The sequence below is a fragment of the Eretmochelys imbricata genome, chromosome 2 (assembly GCF_965152235.1).
Source record: "Eretmochelys imbricata isolate rEreImb1 chromosome 2, rEreImb1.hap1, whole genome shotgun sequence".
In the NCBI taxonomy this organism is placed as follows: Eukaryota; Metazoa; Chordata; order Testudines; family Cheloniidae; genus Eretmochelys; species Eretmochelys imbricata.
Window position 1 is genome coordinate 183,712,175 of NC_135573.1, and position 23,432 is coordinate 183,735,606.

The window sequence follows — 23,432 nt, forward strand, 5'->3', positions numbered from 1 at the left end:
TTCCAGAACACGTGTCCATGCTGATGACAGGTTCTGCTCGATAAGGATCCAGAACAGAGCCGACCGACACATGTTCATTTTCATCATCTGAATCAGATGCCACCAGCAGAAGATTGATTTTCTTTTTTGGTGGTTTGGGTTCTGTAGTTTCTGTATCTGAGTGTTGCTCTTTTAAGACTTCTGAAAGCATTCTCCACACCTCATCACTCTCAGATTTTGGAAGGCACTTCAGATTCTTAAACCTTGGCTCGAGTGCTGTATCTATCCTTAGAAATCTCACATTGGTATCTTCTTTGCATTTTGTCAGATCTGCTGTGAAAGTGTTCTTAACATGAACAACATGTGCTGGGTCATCATCCAAGACTACTATAACATGAAATATATGCAGGTAAAACAGAACAGGAGACATACAATTCTCCCAAAGAAGTTCAGTCACAAATTGAATTAATGCATTATTTTTTTATGAGAATCATCAGCATGGAAATATATCCTCTGGAATGGTGGCTGAAGCATGAAGGGGCATATGAACATTTAGCATATCTGGCACATAAATACCTTGCAATGCTGGTTACAAAAGGGCCATGTGAACGCCTGTTCTTACTTTCAGGTGACATTGTAAATAAGCTGCAGTCAGCAGTATCTCCTGTAAATATAAAACAAACTTGTTGGTCTTAGCAATTGGCTGAACGGACGTAGGACTGAGTGGACTTTTAGGTTTTACATTGTTTTGTTTCCGAGTGCAAAGTTAATTTACAAAAAAAAATTCGACATTTGTATGTTAAACTTTCATGATAGAGATTCCAATACAAACTTTCACGATAAAGAGATTGTATGACGTGAATTGAAAAATACTATTTCTTTTATCATTTTTATAGTGCAAATATTTGTAATAAAAATAATATAAAGTGAGCACTGTACACTTTGTATTCTGTGTTGTAATTGAAATCAATATATTTGAAAATGTAGAAAAACATACAAAATATTCAATAAATTTCAGTTGGCATTCTATTGTTTTACAGTGCGATTAATCACAATCAATTTTTTTGAGTTAATTGCATGAGTTAACTGCAATTAATCAACAGCCCTACTAATAATGTATTGTTCAGAAGCATAATTTTGAATCATGCACTTTAAAATCAAGTAGCGGGGGTAACCGTGTGTTAGTCTGTATCCACAAAAACAAGGAGTCCGGTGGCACCTTAAAGACTAACATTTATTTGGGCATAAGCTTTTGTGTTTCGTTTTTCGTTTTCACTTTAAAATGATATGAAAGGTAAATGTCCCAGGGAACCCTACAGCGAAATCCCTTTTGCACCCAAAGGTTTTCAGAGCGAGGACTAAAACACAGGACCCAAAGTTTGGGGAAGTTTGAAATCACAATTTTAAACGTTGCAGCGGCCCTGTAAGCATCTTCATGGTCAGAAACAATCCTTAGGATCTGGATTCCAAAACTGAGGGGGGAAGTTCAGACTGGTCATCCAAGGCTTGGGCTGTCACTCCTCACGTTGCCCTTCCTAGCACCTAATAAAGACATCATTGAGCACCTTACAGGTAGGTTAACACGGGGGGCGAAATCCCTAGTGAGCGGTACAGGGGATGCCTCCCAACGTGCAAGCGGCGCGGGTGGGCGACAAGACCCGCTCTCCCCCCGCCCCGCCCCGCCTCGCCTCGCCTCGCCCCGCCTTAAGCTCCGGGCGGCGGCGGCGGCGGCGGCTCAGAACAGGCTGGTTTCGATTTTCGAAGCCTCAGCGGCTCAGGGTTTCATCCCCGGCGCGAGCCGCCCGTTTCCCTGAAATGACGTCGACGGGAGGGCGGGGTTAGAACGTGGCCCGCCCGGGCCTGGGGTGCGGCGCGAGCGGAGCGCGCCCGCTAGGCTGGGTTTTGTCTACGGCCAGCAGCTGAGCCGCGCCAGGCCGCTGGGTAGAGCTGCGCGCGATGGAGGAGCACAGAGCAGCCGCAGCGGCAAATGTCTCTGTGTGCTGGCGTCCTGCCGCCCCTTCAGGATTCCGGTAGGTGGGAGCGTGTCGCCATTGTATCCTTAGGAAGTGCAGCTAGCCGGGGAACTTCCCACGGAGGAGAACAGCCTGCACCTCTGCTTTAGGCAGGGGGCACTCAGGACTAATGCATGAACCCACCGCCTTCCCGCCCCCCACTTATTCCCGAAGACTAAAAGGTAGAGAGCGAGAGCCCAGAGACCACCTTCCCATAGCCGCTCCCGCATTCAGCAGGGCTGCGTTGCATTGGAGGATGTGTTTCGTTAGGGGCCCCCAATCCCACCTTCCTTGGGCACCCAAAACCCCCAGGAAGCTAGTGGGGATGCTCAAGGAATGCAGGAGAGGGTCCATATCCCTTTTAAGGGAAAGGGTGTTATATTCTACCTGTGCAAAATAACGACTACATAAATATTTTAGAGGCTTGCCTGCATGTGGGTGAATTATGAGGCCATCTTTGCTCTTTCACCTGCGGGGCGGACTGTGTGGTTTGTGGTGCGCTCAGGTACAGCGTACTTAAAAAAAGAGGGACTGGTTGTGTGGATCTGTGTTTCAAAGTGGGGGGACTTGTTTTGTGCAGATGGTAATGAGCACATTTTCTAATGGAGTTGGACCCTTTCCCCACTGGGATTAAGTCTTGTACTGTTGTACCACAAAGCTGCTTTTTGATCTCTCTGCAAACTAAAAAAGTTTTCTGGTTAAAAAGCAGGGTGAATGGTCTCTGCACTTTGGTAATAGCTTATCCTTGTAATGTTTGTTTTTCTTTTAATCCTTTTTTTAGCTGTTTGTTCCAAAACAAACCAGCAGTTTTGAAATATTGCAAAAATAGATAATTGAGGTTTATTGCTAGTGGTAAAAAGATTCCAAATCTCCTGGAAAATATGCTAGTAGGAGTCCAGTGGTTTTCCCATGCATCTGTGAAAATAGATCTATTGGGCTCTTCAGAGCTGAATATAGCCTAAGCATAGGCGAGGGAGCCAGGATTTGTAGCGTTGTATTCCTAGCTCAGATATTGACTCACTGGTCTTGTCTACACCAGGGAAATCTTGCAGAGATTTCTCACTGTCGCTTATACTGGTTCATCTCCATCAGCAGTACTGGGAAACCTTGTATAAACAGCTACCCGAGTTTCAAGTACCCTGTTGACTAGATCTTTTCTGGGCTGGATCACATCTTGTGTTGCTTAAAGTGTGATGGGGAGTGGTGGCTGATCTACACTAGGATTCTCAAAGTTGCTGTCCCCCTTCCCTCTCCCCTCCTGGATGTAAACCAGAGTTAACAATTTGCTGTATTTCCCTAATGGAGAATGGAAATGCTAGATACATACAAAATTGCTTATTAGAGTGTAACTCTGGTTTATGTAAACAGCTATCCTCCTGGAGATAAGACATGCTATTGCCCTTCTTACAGGGAGCAAGAGGCAATAACTTGGAAATTAAAACACAAAATCCTATTCTGTTACAATGATAGGATAACACGACTCTGAATAATAGGACCAAATTCACCACAGGTGTAAACAGAGTAATTATTAACTTCAGGGAGGTCCATGCCACACATGCTAGTGGTAAGTTTGGCTCGGAAGGGGAGGAGGAAGAACGTCAAGCATAGAGATATCTTTTTAAATAAACCCACAATGGCTCTTGGCTTGTTCTGTGACAAAGAACTACACCATTAAATTAATCAGATTCACATTTAATTCTTGTATTTAAGTGGTGGAGCTGCAATACTGTGCATTTTACTAGTATTATCTTTTAGTTGTAAAGTGCTATAAATTTTAATGGGGCTTCACAAGACAAGTTGTTAGACAAGTACTTGCCCTGTGGAGTTTACAGTCTAAATGGGATGAATATAACTTAAATAATTAAAAGACAGGGTAGGAGTATAGAGTCATAACTGATCTGTGGTGGATCAGGGATTCCCACATCTAAAGCCACATTTATCCAGTGATTGATCTCAAAGAGACAGATGTGATCCCTTCACTCATACTGAGTAGTATCTTACTCTGTGACTAGTTTCCTTGATTTCACAGTTAGAGCCCTGTGAAAATCACAGTTTCACGACTGTGTGGAAATAGTGAACTTAGCCCAAGATGTGCTGTTGGCAAAATTGTGGGAGTTGGAAGTGGGCATCTGTGCTCGTTGGTCTCAAACTCCATGCAGCTTGTAGCTTGCGTTCCAAGCGGCAGCTGTGGCACTGGTTACTGTGCCCAGCTCCCAGTTCTTCTCTCCCCCGCCCCAAACTACTGCTCCAACTAACGCTGCTGTGCACTACAAGCTGTACCCAGCATAAGATCAATGTGCACGGATACCCGCTTCCACTTCCCTGCTGTAGGAAAAATCTTAGCTGTTCAGGAGGGGCTTGGTGGCTGTGCATATTCTGTGAAAATGGATACTTTACTTGTGCTGCTGCCTTGGAATTTAAAAAATAAATCTGTGATTTTTGACAGGTTCTTACATGGTGTAAGGTCCTGGCACGGTTTCAGTGTTACCTGCACCTCTGTTCCTTTGCTCTCTCTCTGAGTGCAACCCCGCAAGCGTCAAGCCTTTACTTCTCTATCACGGGGTGGAATTCCACATTTCTCCCATTCGTGCACCAGGCTCTGAGCTACAGTACCCTGTGTATTGACTGTGCTTACACAGCAGGTACGACAGGTCCAGCACCTGCAGTTCTTCCCTTCAGGAGTGTGTGTGTGTATAGTCGCCAGACAGCACTCTGAAAACCAAACTGTTGTTTAACAGTAGGAACAAAGCATTTAGAGGAGAAGAATTTTGAAACAGTCTACATAAATGTTTATCTTACCTAAAGACTTACCACCCCCCATGGTATCTTACAGACCTAACTTCAGTAGACGCCCCAGCAGGTCCTGAGGGTTACTCTGAATAGCTGTCTCTCTCGAGGGAGTCCATTTTTCAGCTGTTATAGTGCTTTTTGATCTTCAGGTTTCCAGGCCTTGGCTCTACTCAATAAAACCGGTTTTGTACATTGGCTGCAGTTAGGAGGTTGAATTGTCAAAATTAATAGTTGGGGCATTGTCTTCTTTTAACAGCTCTTAAGTGTTTGCTGAGAAGTGGCTTATCTTCAGCCATTTTGATTCCTTCCTGCTTGTTTTCCTTACAGCACCCCTATTGAATTAAACCGGTATTTATGCAGTAAACATCCCAATAAGCAGGTCAACACACAGTATTCCTAATTTACTGCAGAGCAGCTCCAGATCAGTCATAGGTGCTATTTAGCATATGTAGAGATATCACAAGCTAGTTTTTCATCAGTAGATCTCTCAGCAATTCCCAAAACCCCTGTGAGACTGGGAAGTGCTATTATCCCTATATTACAGATGGGGACCTAAGACACAGAGATAAGTGATTTGCCCAAGGTCACACAGAAAGTCAGTGGCGAAGCAGGGAATTTAATCTGGGTCTCCCAAATTCTATGCTATAGCCCTAATCACTAAACCATCCTACCCTTCCTTTGAGAACTAGTAACAAAGATGATTTGTGGTTTAACAGGGGATCTGAGGGCATCTGTCTGCCACTAACTACTTTTGCTTTCATCTTTCCTTATTGTTTTGCTTCCCCCTCACCCATTGGCTTCCCTGCCTGAAAATCAACTAAATATCTATCTTATTTATTTTTTGCATTTTAGTTGTGCCTGGAGCCCTGCCAGAGATTGAGGCCCGGTTGCAGTAAGCACTGTAAATACACAGAGTAAGAGACGTGACCTGCACTGAAGAGCTGGCAATCTAAACAGACACAACAGATAAAAGGTGGGAGACAGGAAGAATTATTATCCCAGTTGTAAAAATGGAAAAGAGAGACTAGGTGATTTGCCCAGAGTCACACAGGATGGCTGTGTCAAAGCTGGACATTGAGCCCAGATGTTCTTGAGTCCCAGTCCAGTGCCTTAACCTCCAGGCCGTTTTTCATCTCAAAATGCCCCCATCACTCTGATTTCTGTGACCCAACTATCCCTCCCATTGTTAATTTTCCAGATATCTCCTAGGACAGTGGTGGGCAACCTGAGGCCTGCGGGCCGCATGTGGCCCATTAGGATAATCTGATTATGGGCCGGGAGACATTTTGCTGACGTTGACAGTCCACAGGCACAGCCCCCCGCAGCTCCCAGTGGCCGTGGTTCGCTGTTCCCGGCCAATGGGAGCGGCAGGAAGCGGTGGGCCGCCCCGTTGCCCGGGAACAGTGAACCGCAGCCACTGGGAGCTGCGGGGGGCCATGCCTGCCGATGGTCAATGTCAGCAAAATGTCTCATGGCCTGCAATCACATTACCCTGATGGGCCACAGGTTGCCCACCACTGACCGAGGATTACTATCTGTACCAGAGAGTGGCAAAAATTTTCCAACATCAACTGCTGGTATTATCAGAAATCTTCTTTCTCCTTCCTTTCTCAGCTCCACCTTTAGGAGCTGTGCATGTAAGGCAATTGTACTTCCTCCTCATACTTTGCTCTCTGTCTTCAAGCCCTGAAGAGACAATCTCTAAAATGTCATTTATCATGTATCTTAATGTATTAAACCTTGCAACTTTTTTTTTAATCCTTCCACATATTTGCAAATGCCAGTGGGTGATAATTGTGAGGGTTATTTAAAATTGCTGATAACTTTTTGTTTTGGGTTACGGTTATCATGGGTTGGAGTTAAGGTTGCCAACCCTTTAGGATTGTCGTGAGGAAACCTCCAGGAATGCACCCAACCAAAATTGGCAGCCTTAGTTGGGATATAACCTTGTGTGCATTTCAGAACATGAGTAAAAGAACCTAGCCTATATGAGGACACTTAAAGTATCTTAGGCCCAGATGCTGTTATGAATACTTAGTGTATGTCTACACTGCAGCTGGGAGAGTTCAAGCATGCCTGACCACTTGGGTCTGCTCTTAGGTGGCTAGCCTGAGCTGCCGTCCATACTGCAATGTCCACATTGCTATTCTTAGCATGCTAGCCTGAGTCTGTCTGCCTCATCTGGGAGTCATGCTCCCCGCTGCAGTGTACTCATACCTTTAAAGAGAGTGACTTGGGCCCTGATCCTGCAATGGACTCCATGTGGGTACCAAGGTCTCTGCATGCAGAGTTTATTGCAGGTTCAGAGTCATTAAGTAAGGACAGCTAATAGGTTGTATTGTGGTATGAGAAATGTCCAAATGATATATCTCTTTGCAGTTCAGCTTTAAACAAAGATTGATCTGGAAAGAAAATGGGCGAGGCAAAAAGTAGGGTTATGCTCAGGGTACTGGAACCATTTGTATAGTGGGGGTGCTGAGAGCCACTGAACCAAACTGTAAACCCTGTGTATGCTAGAATCCACTTCGAGCCAGGGGGTGCGGTAGCACCCCTAGTTCCAGCACCTATAGTTATGCTGCTATTTTTCTTGTTCTATGTTGTAGAAAGAAGGCTCGCTTTTTTGTGCTTTTTAAACAATTTCTGATTTTTTTTTTTATTTTATTTTTTACATTAGGAATTCAAGTTTTGTCTGACCTGGAAGAATCTATGGTGACTGGAGAACTAGTAAAATGATATTGCGGGAGTCTAAATGCTGAATAGTTGAGCGGGGAAAGGATTTTTAGTAGGGCTGTCTAGCGATTAAAAAAAATTAATCGTGCGATTAATTGCACTGTAAACCACCGTTCCAGAGGACATGCGTCCATATTGATGATAAGTTCTGCTCAATAACGATCCAAAGCAGAGCAGACCGACTATGTTCCTTTTCATCATCTGAGTCAGATGCCACCAACCGAAGGTTGATTTTCTTTTTTGGTGGTTCGTGTTCTGTAGTTTCTGCATTGTAGTGTTGCTCTTTTAAGACTTCTGAAAGCATGCTCCGCATCGTCCCTCTCAGATTTTGGAAGACACTTCAGATACTTAAAGCTTGGGTTGAGTGCTGTAGCTATTTTTGGATATCTCACATTGGTACCTTTGCATTTTGTCAAATCTGCTCTGAAAGTGTTCTTAAAATGAACAATGTGCTGGTTGATCACCCGAGACTGCTATAACATGAAATATATGGCAGAATGTGGGTAAAACGAACAGGAGACATACAGTTCTCCCCCAAGGAGTTCAGTCACAAATTTAATTAACACATTATTTTTTTAACAAGCATCATCAGCATGGAAGCATATCCTCTGGAATGGTGGTCAAAGCATGAAGGGGCATATGAATCTTTAATGCATCTGGCGCTTAAATATCTTGTGATGCTGGCTACAATAGTGCCATGCCGAATGCCTGTTCTCACTTTCAAGTCCACTTGAAACACAAGACGTAGGACTGAGTGGACTTGAAGGTGTGTGCTTAGCAACTTAGCTGTGTATCTTAGCACACTGAGTGGACTTGTTGGCTCTAAAGTTTTTTACATTGTTTTTGGTGCAGTTATGTAACAAAAAAAATTCTACATTTGTAGGTTTCACTTTCATGATAAAGAGATTGCAGTACAGTACTTGTATGAGGTGAATTGAAAATACTATTTTTTATCATTTTTACAGTGCAAATATTGGTAATAAATAATATAAAGCGATCACTGTACACTTTGTATTCTGTGTTGCATTAGAAATCCATATATTTGAAAATGTAGAAAAAAATCCAAAAATATTTAATAAATTTCAATTGGTTTTACAGTGCGATTAATCACGATTAATTTTTTTAGTCAATTTTTTTGAGTTAATTGCGTGAGTTAACTGCGATTAATTGACAGCCTTAATTTTTAGTTTTTATTTTTATTTAAAAAAATCTCAACCACTTATTGAAAAAGCCCACTTATTTAACAAATTAAATAACTTAGTAAATGACTAAGACTTTGGATAGAGTATGCCTTTAATAAAGATTCAGTACCCTTATTCTTTCGATTAAAATATGAACTAGTGAGATGCATGCTTTGAGACATACAGCAGTTCTTCCCACAATACTGGGGAAGATCAGACTGGATAATCTTGATATTTCTAAGATAATAAACAAGAAGAAATTAACTTGATTATTATTATTTTGGCTGGGAGAAGAGGTATGTCTAGAGTTGGAGAGACCAGAGTCTTTTGGGTCATGCACTTTCATACACGATAAAACAAAAGAGCACAAGCCTAATTTTTAATAGAATCTTTGCAAGTCACCTTAAAGAATGCAACACGATGCTGAACTGGATGTAGATAGTTAATTTAGCTGTGAAAGGACTAGAATTGTTGCTTCCTTTTCAGGGCAAAAAAAGTTAGCTTCGTTATTGTTGTAGGATCCTAAAGTCACGGTCATCCCTAGACAGAGGAAAAATAATACTTGGCACTTAAGTTGCAGTGTCTGTACATCCACTTGAAAATGAACACTAACGTATTGTCTGATACTGCAGTTAATAGTGTGAGCGTGGACTGTTGTGCATGGGCAAAGCCCCACTCGCTGTCATGCACAGGATCAGGGACTATGTATTTGGGATTGGGCTGCCCGTGGCCTAACGCTTTTTTCAGTTGGATAGCTCTGTCAACACACATGGGATAACACAGTTTCCCTGCAGGCACATGCTTTCCTCCTACCCCCAGGTCTTGATATTCTTTTACTTTTTAGCTTCGATGTCTGGGTTGATTTTTGAATTACCGTATCGCCTCAGGGGAATGGAGGTTGTTTGTAACTCTGAACAAAATATTATGGTTCTGTCAAAAGTTTACAACTGAACATTGACTTAATACAGCCTTGAAACTTTACTATGCAGAAGAAAATGCTGCTTTTAATTATCTTAAATTTAAATGAAACAAGCACAGAAAGTTTCCTTACCTTGTCAAATCTTTTTATTAAAACTTCCCCTTTTTTAAGTAGTTTACATTTGACACAGCACTGTCTTGTATTTGCTTTATTTATTTATTTATGTATGTATGTATGTCTCTGCTTTGCCTGATTGCATACTTCTGGTTCCAAATGAGGTGTGTGGTTGACCTCTGGTGTTTATAACTTTGAGGTTCTACTGTATTGTGTGATGTGGAAGTGGGAGGCTGAGCAGGCAAAGCCAGTCAAAGAATAGTCAAGGACTTCCAGAAGCCACCCAGGAGCCCTGCATGTTACTTTGCACAGAATCTGGCAAAATTTAGACCTTGTCTCGATTATGGGTGAGTTTTGGGATGATAAACACCAGCTAACACGTTTTTAAAGGTATTAAAACGTGTCTAAGCTAGGTGCTAACACAACTTTAAATAGCAATTAAAATGTGCTCCCTAAAATTTTTTCCTAGCCTAAACAGGCTAGAAGGCCCTGTCCAAACTTGACAAGTCTATTTTTCCTGTGCCTGAAATTTTCATTTGTTTGAGCCACAACTAGATAGTCACACTTAGACTATGTCTACATTAAACGTTACAGGCACCACAATAGCATAGCTACAGCATTGCAGCTACGCCACTGCAGTGCAGACGCTTCCTATATTGATGTAGTTAATGCATCTCTGTGAGGGACAGTAGCTGGGTCAACCGAAGAATTCTTCTGTTGATCTTGCTGTGCCTACCCTTGGGGTAAGGGCGACCTAACCATGGCACTCAGGGTATGGAACTTTCCACAACCCTGAGCGACATAGGTAGGGCGGCTTAATTTTTAAGTGTAGACCAGGCCTAAGTGCCAGCATTATGAGCCAAAATGTTGGAACATCACAGGTGCAAAACTAACAGCATATTCTGCAATTTTAAGATTTGTGCCATCTTTACCATTTGATGGAGAGCCAAATCACATTTTTTAAAAAATTCTATTTTGTTTCCCTACTCTTTGCACACAACAACTATTTCAATGCAGGCTGAAAACTTTTGTGCAGCATCAAGGGAACAAAGTGTAAAGTGTTGCAGCCTCCTTTGTGTGGCTTTTGGGACCTTTCGGTGCAACAATAACATTCAGTGGGCCTCGTGAGTGCATTCCATCTGTCTGTGGTGGTTAGAGGCTGGGAGAGGACTCCATCTTTCTGCTTGACAGCTGCGGTGTTTGCTTTCAGAAGGAAGTAAGAGAGGCTGCTTCTTTGGCAAATGTTCTTGTTGCCTGTTGGAATGTGTTTGTTTGCTTTCTCTCTGAATGCTACTGGGGGGTGTTTGGCAGTCACTCTTCTACAGCTTGGTTGATTGTGTTTTCTGCTGACTTGGCAATGTCCGTCTTTGAGGACGGGGTAAGAAGTTGCATTCTTTTTGCATGACAGGAAGGGTGACCACAAAAACTTCCAGAGGATGAATTTCCTCAGGCCGGGAGAGAGGCTTCTCATTTCACACCATTGCTGATAACATTACCATCCAGATGTTAATAACGCAACTCCTCCTCCCCCCACCCCATCTTTCATTTAAAAAAAACAAAAACAAAAAAAACCCAACAACTTGTAGCCTGGCTGCCTGGATTTTGGAGGAAGTTATTTGAAGCTCTTGTGCCCAGCCTTGCTCCCAATGAAGTCAACAGCAATCATCCCATGGACTTCATTAGTGTCTGTTCTAGGCCCTTGGCTGGCAAGCTCAAAAGAATAGGCTTTACCACAAGATTTTTAGTTCTGCTTCTGGTTGTGCTAGAGTACTGCATAAAGAGACTCTTTCGCTGTATTTCCTCACTACTGCTTCTGGACAGAATCAAGAAATGAAGATGATGACAAAAATTAAAAACTGGCCAGAAGAAGTTGGTCAAATTTTTGCAAATGCTAAACAAGGTTTGGTTAATGTTGGGGAATACGTTTTGGGTCAGCTCTACCGAGTAGATTGAAACCAGAGGCCGAGCTTTGATCACTCTCACCAGTCCAGCAGGAGAAGTCTCGCTTTGCTTTTTGCACAGGAAGGATAGTTGTGTTCCTCTCAGTCTCTTGACTTTAACTGGTCAGTCTCCCATTCCTTACATTTATTGTTTTTCTTTCTGGGGGAAGACATGAATTTATCTTATTTTGCTTACGCTGGGGTCAGTTAGGAGTAATTTACACCAGTGTAAAATGGTGCAAGTGAGATCAGAATTGGGTCCTATGGACCAGCGTACTTCTTCTTTCATTTTCTTGTCTTGTGAGAAGAGATTAAAATTTCTGGAGGTCTCTAAATTTGATCTTGTGATAACTGCTGTAACCATTATACTCATGTTTGGTTGTTTTTTGTTTTTCTCCCTCCCCCTCCGCCCCTCTCTCCCCCCCCCCCTTCTTTCTATTTGTATTTTATTAGAAAATCAGTAACAAAAAGCAAACAAATGTTGTAACCAAAGCTCTCTCACTATATTGTTCTATAACATGTCTGTCAAATATCTTTGTAGTGTTGATTTTTATTTTAAATGGACCAAAAATTAATGCTTAATATTACAATAAACAAATGTAATTCTGGGCAAAAGCCAGAGACCCCACCCTCACTACATTCTCCACCTTAATTTTTGAAAAAACAGTCAAAGTTCACCCTTGATAAGATGAGTTATATCAAGGATTATATGTACTCTGATCTACACAGAATCAAACACACATGCACAATGCATATTAAGAAAACATCTCGCTAGATGAACCTGTTTCAGGATATTTTTTTTTCTTCCTGTAATCATTTTTTACTTGCTCCTGACGTTAAAGGGACACATGTGGATTAAAAATCATAGATTAAAACAGAAAGAATTGAAAAAATCTATGGTTTCTTTTTTGTAACGTAGGTAAGAATTTGTTTTTTAAAATATTACTAATTTTTATTATTTATACAGTTTGCTCCTCCCCCCACCCCCTTTCAGTTTGGGGAATGAAATGAAGGTTCCATCTTCACTATGAATGTAGCTTTCTCTCTGATTTGTGTCTAAGGCTTTAGCATAATTCTAAAAACTTGGTTAGGTCCTATCCAGACTGAAAAATAAAATTATGCTTTAACTGTTTTGGGGTGACCGTGTTGTAAGTTATTTACTGCATCTCCTAAAGCTTTCTAGTGTAGCTAGAACATAATATTAGCTAGTTTTTCATTATAGCCAATTTCTGATCAATTCTCCTCTATTGTCCTCTGGCACTAGCAGGATGATGTAAAGTTTAGGTTGTAAACAGCATCGGAGAATGTTTATTTAAACGAATAAAACATAACTGTTCCTATGAGCTCCTTCCAATGTGGGATTGTCCTGCATCATTGCTTCTCTGTACACAGACAGTATGGAGCAACCTAGACTTAAACACTTGTTAATATCTTTACTCAGGCTGAGCAGTAGCATGCTTCTCAAGTACTCCTATTTAAACCTGTGGGATTTCTCCTGTAGCAAGGTGCTACCCAGTCCGAGGCCTGATCTATACTACAAGACCTACAGTAAATCCATTTCTCTGACAGGTGGTAGCTAGGGTGACAGCCCTGAGAGATGTAGCTAGGTCAACCTAAGTTTTAAGTGTCGACCAGGCCTTACAATTAACATCCCTGCACGCTGTAGCTGTGCCAACCTAATGCCCAGTGTAGATGTGGCTAGGCTGATGGAAGAAAGCTTCTGTTGCTATTGCTGCTCAGGGAGGTGGATTACCTACAATGATAGCAAAATGCCTTCCATCACCGTAGGAAGCACCTGTGCAGAGGAGCTACAGCTGCGTAGCTGTGCCGCTGTAGCATCCATGGTAAAGACAAGTACTGAGCATAACCCCTTCGTATAGACAATCTACACCAATGGAAGAGGTTTTTCCATTGTGGTAGGAACACCACCTCCTTGAGTGATGGTAGCTAGATCAACAGAAGCATTCTTCTGTAAACCTAGCTGTGTCTATGCTGGGGGCTAGGTTGACATAGCTACAGCACAAAGGGGTGTAGATTTTTCACACTCCTGAGCATCATAGCTACGTCAGCCTAACTCCTGTGTAGACCAGGTCTAAGTCTTGTTCTGTCAGTACTCAAATTTTTGAGTCTGATGCAAGATTTCCAAATTGATGGGAATGTTTAGCAACACTTTTGTTTATTGGTAGTTCATTCTTGAAGAGTATTTTACTTGAAGCTTCAAAACTTGCTTTTGAGATTTTTTTGTTTTGTTGAAGTAACATTTCTCTAAGTAAATGTTTTTGGTTTTAATGTATTTGAATCCCTTCTCCCCAAACATGTTGGATGTTGTGACTACTTTCATTTCTTTGTGTCAGTAATTTTTGTTTTGCTATTTAAATTGCAAAAATGATTCTGGTTCCTGTCATTGTCCCCTTTATGTTCCCTTAGAGTGTTTGTTACACCCTTTTCTTGTATCTTGTCTTAAATTAGATTTTGAGCTCTTCTGGGCTGGGCATATCTCTTGTGTTTGGATGACAACGTTGTATGATTCAGGCTGTAATCCAACCATAATGCAGTTTTGCTTTGTAATTGTCTGTCTAACTGTATAACCAGAAAAGCTGGTCAAACCCCAGGAGAACTAAAAGTCCTGTGTCCCCCTCCAATGTTTCCTGTTTTTTCAACCAACTAAAATTAAAATTTTAATTTTAATTTTTTTAACCAATTCTGTTTTTTTCCAGTGTATATAGATGTGTGTCCATTTAAATAATTAGATTAAATGCCATTTTTAAAAATAAGATTCCAACAAGATTTGAGAAATGTACTAAGCACCTACCAGCCAAAGGTTGAGACGAAAAAATATGAGAGGGTAAATTTCAGGTCAGTGCTGTGGTCCAAGTTCAGCTCACCATCTTCAGCTGCTGGAATAGGAAAGATGGTTTTTACTGTCCTGCTCCTAATATCTGGTGGAAGGAGAAGTTGCCACTTCAAATTTGAGCTGAAGTTTGAATTGGCTTCAGAACCAAAGTGAATTATTGTCGCAAAAGAGAATTTGAGTCTGATCCAAAGAACATCCATAATTTTCACTGAAGTCCTTACAAGCTGGTTATCACGTCTCAGGATTAGGTCCTTTATGAAGGAAACAGGTTTATTCTTAAAAAGAAAAGGAGTACTTGTGGCACCTTGTGATTTTGGGGAAGGAGGAGCACCATTGCATAGCATTTTCATTTGTTTGTTTGTTTTTTTCCCTCTCAACTAGCATGGATCTCATGAATTATGCAGAGTTTATGAAAAAAGCTGGAAATGAGAATTTTAAAAATGGAAATTATTTCATGGCCATCAGAAACTACGATGAAGCCATACGTGTGCTCTTTCAGTTATTCCAGTGGGGGATGTAAGTATTCATCTAATGTATGACAGAGTAAATGATAAGAGAATTTTAAAGATAAGTGGTCCAGCTATCTGTGGATAGCAGGAATCAGGAACCCTTGAGTTCTATTTTCAAGCCCTGATACTGACTTGACTTTGTTTTGTGGGAAGCCACTTAACATCCCTGATTCATTGTTTTCCCCATCTGTAAAATGGGCATGATACTAATCAAATTACTTGAACAGCCCAAAATAAGTGAGAATGATTATAAATTAAAATAAGCTTAATTCAAGCTTGAATTAAACTATTTACTGTGACTTACTTGTTTTTCTTTTTTTCTTTCACTCTGACTCTTTCTGCTGGCTTTAGGCTAGACCAGCGGTTCTCGAACTTCATCACACTGTGACCCCCTTTTGATAAGAATGACTACACTACTCTAGGAGGGGGAACTGAAGCCTGAGCCCGCCCGAGCCCCGCTGTTCTGGGCAGGATGGCCAAAGCCCATGGGCTTTACCCCTCCCGGTAGGGGCCTGTAACTTGAGCCCCATCACCTAGAGCTGAAGCCTTCGGGTTTCGACTTCAGCCCCAGGCAGTTGGGCTTGGGCTTCAGCTTCAGCCCCGTGCCTCAGCAAGTCAACACCCATCCTGGTGTTACAATGGTGTCGTGACCCACTTTGGGAACTCCTGGCTGAGTTACTAAAATCCTTAAATCTTGATTTAAAGCAGAAGTTACTATAGGAGTGGGTGGAGGAGGTTCTGTGGCTTGCCATGTGCAGGAGGTCAGACTAGATGATCGTGATGGTCCCTTCTTTCTTAAAATCTATGAGTCTATCTGATGTACTTATGCTCATCTCAGCCCCCAAATGCTGTTGTATCTCAGCCCTTCACACAAACTAATGAATTTATCATCACACTATCACTCTGAGGTAAAGAATGGAGGCATGGAGATTTTGTGACAAAGCCAGGATTGTATCTCAGTCCAATGGGCTCCTCCTCAGTCCCAGTCCAATGCCTTGGTGTCTAGGTTCAGGATCTTTAGTATAAATTTTTCAAGACACTGCTTGGATCCACTGGTTTGGGAGGTTGCGACAGATCCCCAGCATTCAAATGATCAATATTCAATAACCAAGTAAGAATTAGATTAATGTTCTTCCAGATCCTCACTGGTATAAATTTGGCTTCCCTGGTGTTATGCTAGCTCACATCAGCCAAAGATTTAACCATGTATTTTTAGTTAGTGTTTCTTGGTTGCTGAAGCACACTTCCTCCTTACCACCTGCAGGTCACACCCCCAGTGTTTCACGCAGGCCTTGGACCTGATCATGAACCCATCCAAATTGTTTAATTGAACCATTGTACTTTTAATATTTTCCTTCAGAGATGAAATGAAAGAAATAGTTTGCAGTCATAAAATAGACTGTATTTAACGCATATCCGGAAAAGGGTGGGGTAGAATTTAGGTGGCATGCATGATCATAACTGTATTTCTTGACTTCACCTTGTAACATGAATGTTGTATTAAAGTAGGGTTTTTTCCTATGTAATATTGCTATAAGTGATTGGAATTATGTTAACTGAATTTGCAGGATCTTTATTTTCTTTCTAGAGGATATCTTTTTGTACCATAATTCTGTTTGGTGGAATAAATTGAGTTTTGTCAAATTTTTGTTCACTATAAAGTCCCATTTATCTTTTTAAAACTGATTAAACATTAATATTGTTAATGTCATAGGGTTTCTCATAGGGACGTGGCTGTGTTATTGTGCAACAAATCAAATGCCTTTTACAGCCTTGGTAAGTGGGAAGAAGCATATCACTGTGCCAAGGAGAGCCTCCAGTGGGATTTGTCGTATGTTAAGGTACTGCACATTTAATCCAACAGATCAGCAATGCTTGCCAGCTTTATTATTCTAAACAAGATTCAAAATTAGTTTTAAAAAGATTTGTACACAAATACAACACCTTATAAGAAGAATAAGAGAATAGTAACTTCAGGGTCCCTAATCAGAGCTAAATATATGTTTTGACATAAAAAAATTACAATTGCAATTGTATTTTGAATGACACGGAACTAGCTTACCGTGAATCCAGGTATAATGAAACCATAATTAAGTGTTGTAGAATGAAATTCCCGTGTTGTTTCATTGCACTATGCAAGCTGTCTGGTGAAAAGTGGTTTCACTATGACCCCGATTCAGTGAAGCAGTTAAATTTATGCTTAAAGCCCTATTCTCTAAGCCATATAAATACTGCAACAGATACTGAAAAGTGGTACTAGATTTTTGACATAACATGTGTTCAAGTGTTTTTCTGCACTATGAGAGTTAAAATATATTTAATAGTTTGTTCTTTGGTTATTTTTCAAAGTTTTGATTTGAGGGTTCTCTGCTTTCTTTCTAGACACTTTAATGACATCGATAATATGTGAACTTGGCAGCCGATTTTTATGCGAAGGAATGCAACAGTGATCTTTCGCTGACTGCATCCCATGCATATTTTGTGAAATTCAACTACTTTGCCTATGACGCTGCTGTGAATTTTATTTAAAAAAAAAAAAAATCTGTGATTTTTCTCAGGGCCCTACCAGTGAGTGCCAACATCCATATTTATTCTTACAGAATTCTTTGAGTTTGAGTTTAACAAACAGAGAGTAGTATTACAAACCACACGTGAGGTACATTTTGGGGCGTGATTAGTAATTTGGGACTAGAAAATGATGTTTAGCTTAATAACGAGGATCTCTGAATATTTTTGTTTACAAAAATATTTAAATTAATTTCCCAAAGGTTTGTCTCCTGAAGACGCAATACATTGTCGTATTCAGATGCCCACAATATTTCACAGCTTTGTTCTGTTGATATATGAGTAATTCTCTCAACTATTTAAAATGTTGATAACTTTGTATGTAGTTAGACATCCTGTACGTTTTGTTCAGGAAAAATGGCCTTTACCCATTGTAAAGTTACTAATAGTTTTCTGTAGGCTTTCAGAAATGGGCTCCTAATTGCCCAAAATTAGAAATAACAAGATTTGACGACAATCTTTGTTGTTAGTTTTTGTTTTTTTTTTCCCCCCCCCACTAGGGCTACTATAGATCTGGCTACTCGCTGCTGCGGTTGTCGAGAACTCATGATGCAGTTATTATGTTTTCTCGTGGTTTGACTCTTCTGTGTGGTTCTGTGGATCAATCTCAAATTGCTGATTTTATAGTTGGAATCTTCACAAGTGTTAACGGTAAATTGGAATGGAGGCTTGTATTTTATTTAGTAGGGACCAGACTGCTGAGGGGCTTGTGTATGGGATTTGGAGCCATTCTTCCTGGAATAGTTAATTTGCTCACTCCTGACTAGGATCAGATTTGAAGATTATTAACATCTGATAGCTGTACAGTGACCACTGTAAATGGGGTGGATTGTCGTAATTCTGTTTATAGATGAGGAATAGCCACATTCCCAAAACACCACCACTGCCACGTAGATGAATAAGTTGTCACACACAAGTGCTCCAGTTGTGTTACAGTTAGAACTGGTTGAAATTTTTCATTAAAAAATAAAGTTGTGTGGAAGAGAAAAAATTTCATGAAACCATTTTACATTTTTTTAAAAATTCCTGCTAATTGAAAAATTTTGACTGAAAATGTATACAAAAACAGTTCAATTTGTTCCTTTGCCAGGTTTAGTCAATTGTTTGTTTTTTGTTTTTTTTTAGTTTGTTGCGGATTTTGATTGGTCACCTTAGCCACGTTGAGGGATTGATTCAAAATATAAAATCTTCCTTTTAAAACAAGTTAGATTAAAAAAATGGAAAAATCATTTGCTGAAAATAATTCTGCAGATTTTTTTTTTTAAATCAGTCCATTTAGAACACTATTGGAAGGAAAATGTTTACAAATGGTTTGAAATTCCCATTATATTAGTGGGAGGGTAAAGGAGGAGAAGCAGTAGTGAGTTTGTTAGCGCTAATTATAATATGGTTTGGCTGGGCCTCAGAAAACGTGGATAACCTGGGAGACAGCACAAGGCTGGAGAAAAAGCAAATGTACTGATTTTGCAATAAAAGAAAGAAGAATGATCTTGGCAATTGCCACTTTTTAACTTTAACTACCATCCCTAGTAAAACAATAGAACAGATATCAAGATGAACAATCACAACATTTTTAAAAAGGAAACCAAACCAAGAGCAGTATGAATCTTCCCAGGCAAACTTGCTTGCTCTTTTGGACAAAATTGGTGGATGTAAAGAATGCAGTAAGTTTAATTCAGAATGACTTGGAAAGAAATACTGCCGTGTGTATTAAAAACTGACCAAAAGACCTAGATCCAAAGCCCATTGAAAGGGAATCTTTCCATTAATTTAACAGACCTTAGGGCTTAACAATAATGCAATGAATTTAACTGAGTGCAGTCTGGAGGTTTAGGGCCTAATTTTTCTGAGGTTGTGAGTACCCACAGCTGCTACTGACATCAGCTGGAGTTATGGATGCTCAACAGTTATAATGGGGATTGTTGTGTGGTACAGTCTTAGCTAACATCTCTATTAGTGTCTGGGGGAAGGAATGACAGCAAGTCAGTGAAATGTGCAGTTGATACAAAAATGGGCTGAGTTGCAAATACAGTTAGGACAGAGAAAGTGGACCTGGAAAATAAAGGAAATATGAGCAGAAAATCTCAAAATGAGATTAATCTAGAATACATGTAAGTCAACACGTCCAGGGAAAGATAATCAGAAATGCTCACTCAGTGGGAAGCATTAATGCTGAAAGAGACCTGCAGTGGGAGTGAGCGGCCAATTAGACTTGAGTTTGCAATGTTATGTGGTAGCAAAGCACCGGTGCCATTTTGGGCTGCATACTCCAAGTCATACCACAGAACCGGAGAATAGTCCTCTACAGTACTGGTGTGACAAGCACAAACAAATTGTGACAAACTGAAGAGAATTTAGAAATGAACATTACAAATGATTATGAAGCGGAGGTGACATGGAGGTATAACAGAACAATAAAAAGAAGTTAACATGTATATCTTGGTCAAGCAAGACTTGTGGGGATATAAGTTCTCCACATATATGAATGATGTAAGCACCAGAGAAGCCGAGTAATCAGTTAATAATCCTTAGCATTTTTCTGGTATTTTCAAAGCACCATACATCAACTGATTAATTTACACAACATCCCTATCCCCCCAGCATTTTACAGATGGGGAAGGTGAGACAGAAAGGTGAAGTGACTTGCCCAAGGCCACAAAGGGTCAGGGAAGAGCCAAGACTAGAACTAAGGACGGGCTGAATCACAATGCTGTACTGGTTTCTTCCAGCCCACGCAGCTTTCCTTGTCAGTGAGGCAGATCAGGGAATAGCTAAGAGTGATGAAGAAAGAGGAAAATTTTAGGCTTAACATCAGGAAAAACTTACAGTGAGATGTATTAAGTTGTGGAATATTCTCCCAGAGCAAATTATAGAAAGGCCTGTGATGGTAGCAGTGGGAAGAGGGAAAAGAACACATGCGAAAGGATACTTGGCTTTTCCCATCCCACCAACTACTTATTTCTGTGGCAGAGTCAGACCCTTCTCTCCTAAGCTCCTATGTTCCCTCCTCCATTGTTGCTCAATGGTCTGGTTTACAAGCTTTGCCAGAGAGAGCCCAAGGACATGCCATCTGGCTTCCGACAATGCCTCTCTCTCACTTGCTTCATGCACTCTCATTCCTGTTTTAAATGAGTTGGTTACTTACATCAACTTCTCTGTTCATACACAATAAATAGAAAAACTGGTGGAAGGTTTTAGATTTTTCATGGGCTTCAGAGATTTTTCAAAAGCAGATGGTTAATTTCACATTGTTAATTAAATCTGTGGCCTCTGAAAATAATGCACACTTACTAATTATTGAGCAGACATCTCACCAGTATTAGTTATGTGAATTGTATGTTCTAATTTGAAATGTTTCAATGTGTTAATCACTACTGAAGAATTGACGATATGAAATGAATTGATGTACTTGGAGAGCACAGCTTGTAAAAGTTGCATATGCTAAACACTTAAGCTTCTTTTCTTATTTTCTTAGATGAAAAATATATAGCACCATATTTTCTTCCCATTTTTAAGAACATTTTGAATGAAAGATTCGATCCATTAGTTTGGCAGGTGGTAATAGAAAAACTAGCCAAGAAAGGAATGTGGCAGGTAAGTTTATCTCTTTGCCAGGAATATTAGTAAATCTGTTTTGTTTATTATTTTATTTTTTTCAATAATAAGCTTTAATTTTCTTTAATTGCTTTTTAAATCTAAAATTATTGTTCCCCTGTGCAAATGTCTTGATTTTTAGAGTTTGAGTAGAAAATGGTTTCTAAAATTCTCTTTCCCTTTTTAAAGGGACACAGTCAACTTCAAAAACTTATTTGTGTTTCTTTTTGTTTATTGTGGTTACAAGACACTTCAAATGACTGTAACTGAAAGAGATTAGAGAAAAAATATTTGTCTTAATTTGCATTTATGGTCTGTTTTACTGTTTCTTTGGTATGACCAGTCAGTCTTCTGATTAGTATGGGTCTTTAACACAGCAACAAAGAAGTGGAGAACAAAAATAGGAATATATGATTGCTAAACCACAAAAACTAGCTAGAAAACTCACTAGTGGGTATAGTGTCTGCAATTTAATTTAATTCTCACTTTTTTTTTTTACAGACCAGATTTGAAGTTGATGGTACTTCTTTAAATTCTGAATGATGTAGTAACCATCTAGACAGATCATGTAATGCAGTGATACTTGGACTGAAGCTCGTGAGCTGCAAGTGGCTCTTTAATGTGTGTCCTGTGGCTCTTGGCAGCATAATATTAAAACACTGTGTGATTTAATTATTAACCAATCAGGATGCTCTTGCCATGTTGCTAACCATTTGTAGTTGATAAAAGAGTAATACTTGATCAGTCATTTTTCTGTGAGAATGATCTATATAAACTAAATATTTCCCCTGTCATACTGCTTAAATATGAATATATAACACTATAGTAAATGAAACAATGAAGTCACACTACAGTGGCTCTTTTGGGTAATGTTGATCGCTAATTTGGCTTCTGAACCACTGAGATCTGTAGCACTGGTCTATAGTGTTTCCTGCTTCAGAGCACCAGTTGAATCTTAAGCAAACACATGTTGCCAGAGAGATGCTTTTGTCACTGATGATGCTGAAGCATAAACACGATGGCAAATGCTGCAGCGCTGTAGTGACTTATGCCTGATGAGAAGCTCAGGTGGGGAAAATGTGTTTGCCAAATTAAAGGATTTAATGAGTTAGAAGGAAAAGGAAGCTTTAGTGTTTTGAGAATCTGATAGGTTATTACAAACGATAGGGAGTAATAAACATTTATATCTGCAGAGAGGACTGGTCAGATTTTTCCCTTTAACATTTGTTGATGCATTTAAACAAACTTTAAAATTAATTTCTGAATGCTTGTAGGCTCATAAATATTTGTTTTTCCTAGTCCTTGATGTTGGTGGCCACTGAGAGAGACACGTTGCCGAGAAATCTGAGAGTCACTCATTTATCACTGAAGGATCTTTTTGAGGTACAGTGCTGTCGCATGTATTTTATTTAACAAGATGACTGACTGTCTTTTTTTTCTTTTTTTTCCACAGTTGTTTTACTAAATAACTTAATATTCTGTGAATAAGAGTGAGCACAGATTAAACAAACATCAGTTTGAAAAACATATGTCATTAGTGCTGGTCAAAACATTTTGTCTGAAATTGTCCCCTTTTTTGTCAAAAATTTTAGAAATTTTTCAATGAGCTGTATAATACACTAATTCTGTAACAAAAAATAGGCAGCTTGTTTGTGTCAGCTTTGGTAACCAGCACTATAAAATCAAGTTGATAAATCAATTGTGAGAGTGTGGCAGCTGTGTTAAATTGACAGCATTTCATGCCTGAGGTTACTTATAATCTGCATTGGACATAGGTTTAGAAGGATTAGATTTTTATTGGTAAATGCTGATTTCACTATACACACACACACAAACGAATGAAAAAATATTTCTGCCGATAATCAAAATTTACAGATACGCAAAGTAAGAAAAATGTTGTTTGAGAGCTTATTGGAGTTTGATTTAAGGATGTTTTCTTTACATATTTTGAAATGTGATGTTGACAATTTGTGTTTTTAATGGTTCTGAAGCTTTAACTTTTTGAATCGCAACATCCACTCTAATTAAATAGTTGTCTGACCTCCTTTCCCAGGGCCGTGAAAATTTAAATCAATAAAAATGAAAAATATGCCTAAAAAGAAACATGGATATTATCTGGCAAAGTTATAAACAAATAGAAATCGAATTCTGCCATGCTTAGACAGAGTGCATTTTTATGCACTGTGGGTGGGCAATTCCTGGCCCGCTCTACAAAAGCCAAGTAAAGGGCCTTACTCGAGGGATA

General features: G+C 39.9%; 1 protein-coding gene across 7 annotated transcripts in view; it reads left to right on the top strand.

Moving 5' to 3' along the window:
* Positions 1 to 1,778: 1,778 nt before the first annotated feature.
* TRANK1 (tetratricopeptide repeat and ankyrin repeat containing 1) overlaps positions 1,779 to 23,432 on the top strand; it is a 77,110-nt gene continuing 55,456 nt past the window's right edge. The window contains exons 1-7 of one of the 7 annotated variants that reach the window (XM_077811071.1): positions 1,779 to 2,009; positions 5,634 to 5,754; positions 14,901 to 15,035; positions 16,743 to 16,869; positions 18,094 to 18,244; positions 21,069 to 21,187; positions 22,487 to 22,570. In XM_077811071.1, coding sequence (XP_077667197.1) covers positions 14,902 to 15,035; positions 16,743 to 16,869; positions 18,094 to 18,244; positions 21,069 to 21,187; positions 22,487 to 22,570 — 615 coding nt within the window. In that variant the 5' untranslated portion in view covers positions 1,779 to 2,009; positions 5,634 to 5,754; position 14,901. Of the gene's footprint in view, positions 2,010 to 2,031; positions 2,174 to 4,433; positions 4,634 to 5,633; positions 5,755 to 14,900; positions 15,036 to 16,742; positions 16,870 to 18,093; positions 18,245 to 21,068; positions 21,188 to 21,393; positions 21,809 to 22,486; positions 22,571 to 23,432 lie in introns of those variants that run through there. The other 6 variants (XM_077811075.1, XM_077811072.1, XM_077811073.1 and 3 more) reach the window with 6 other exon arrangements.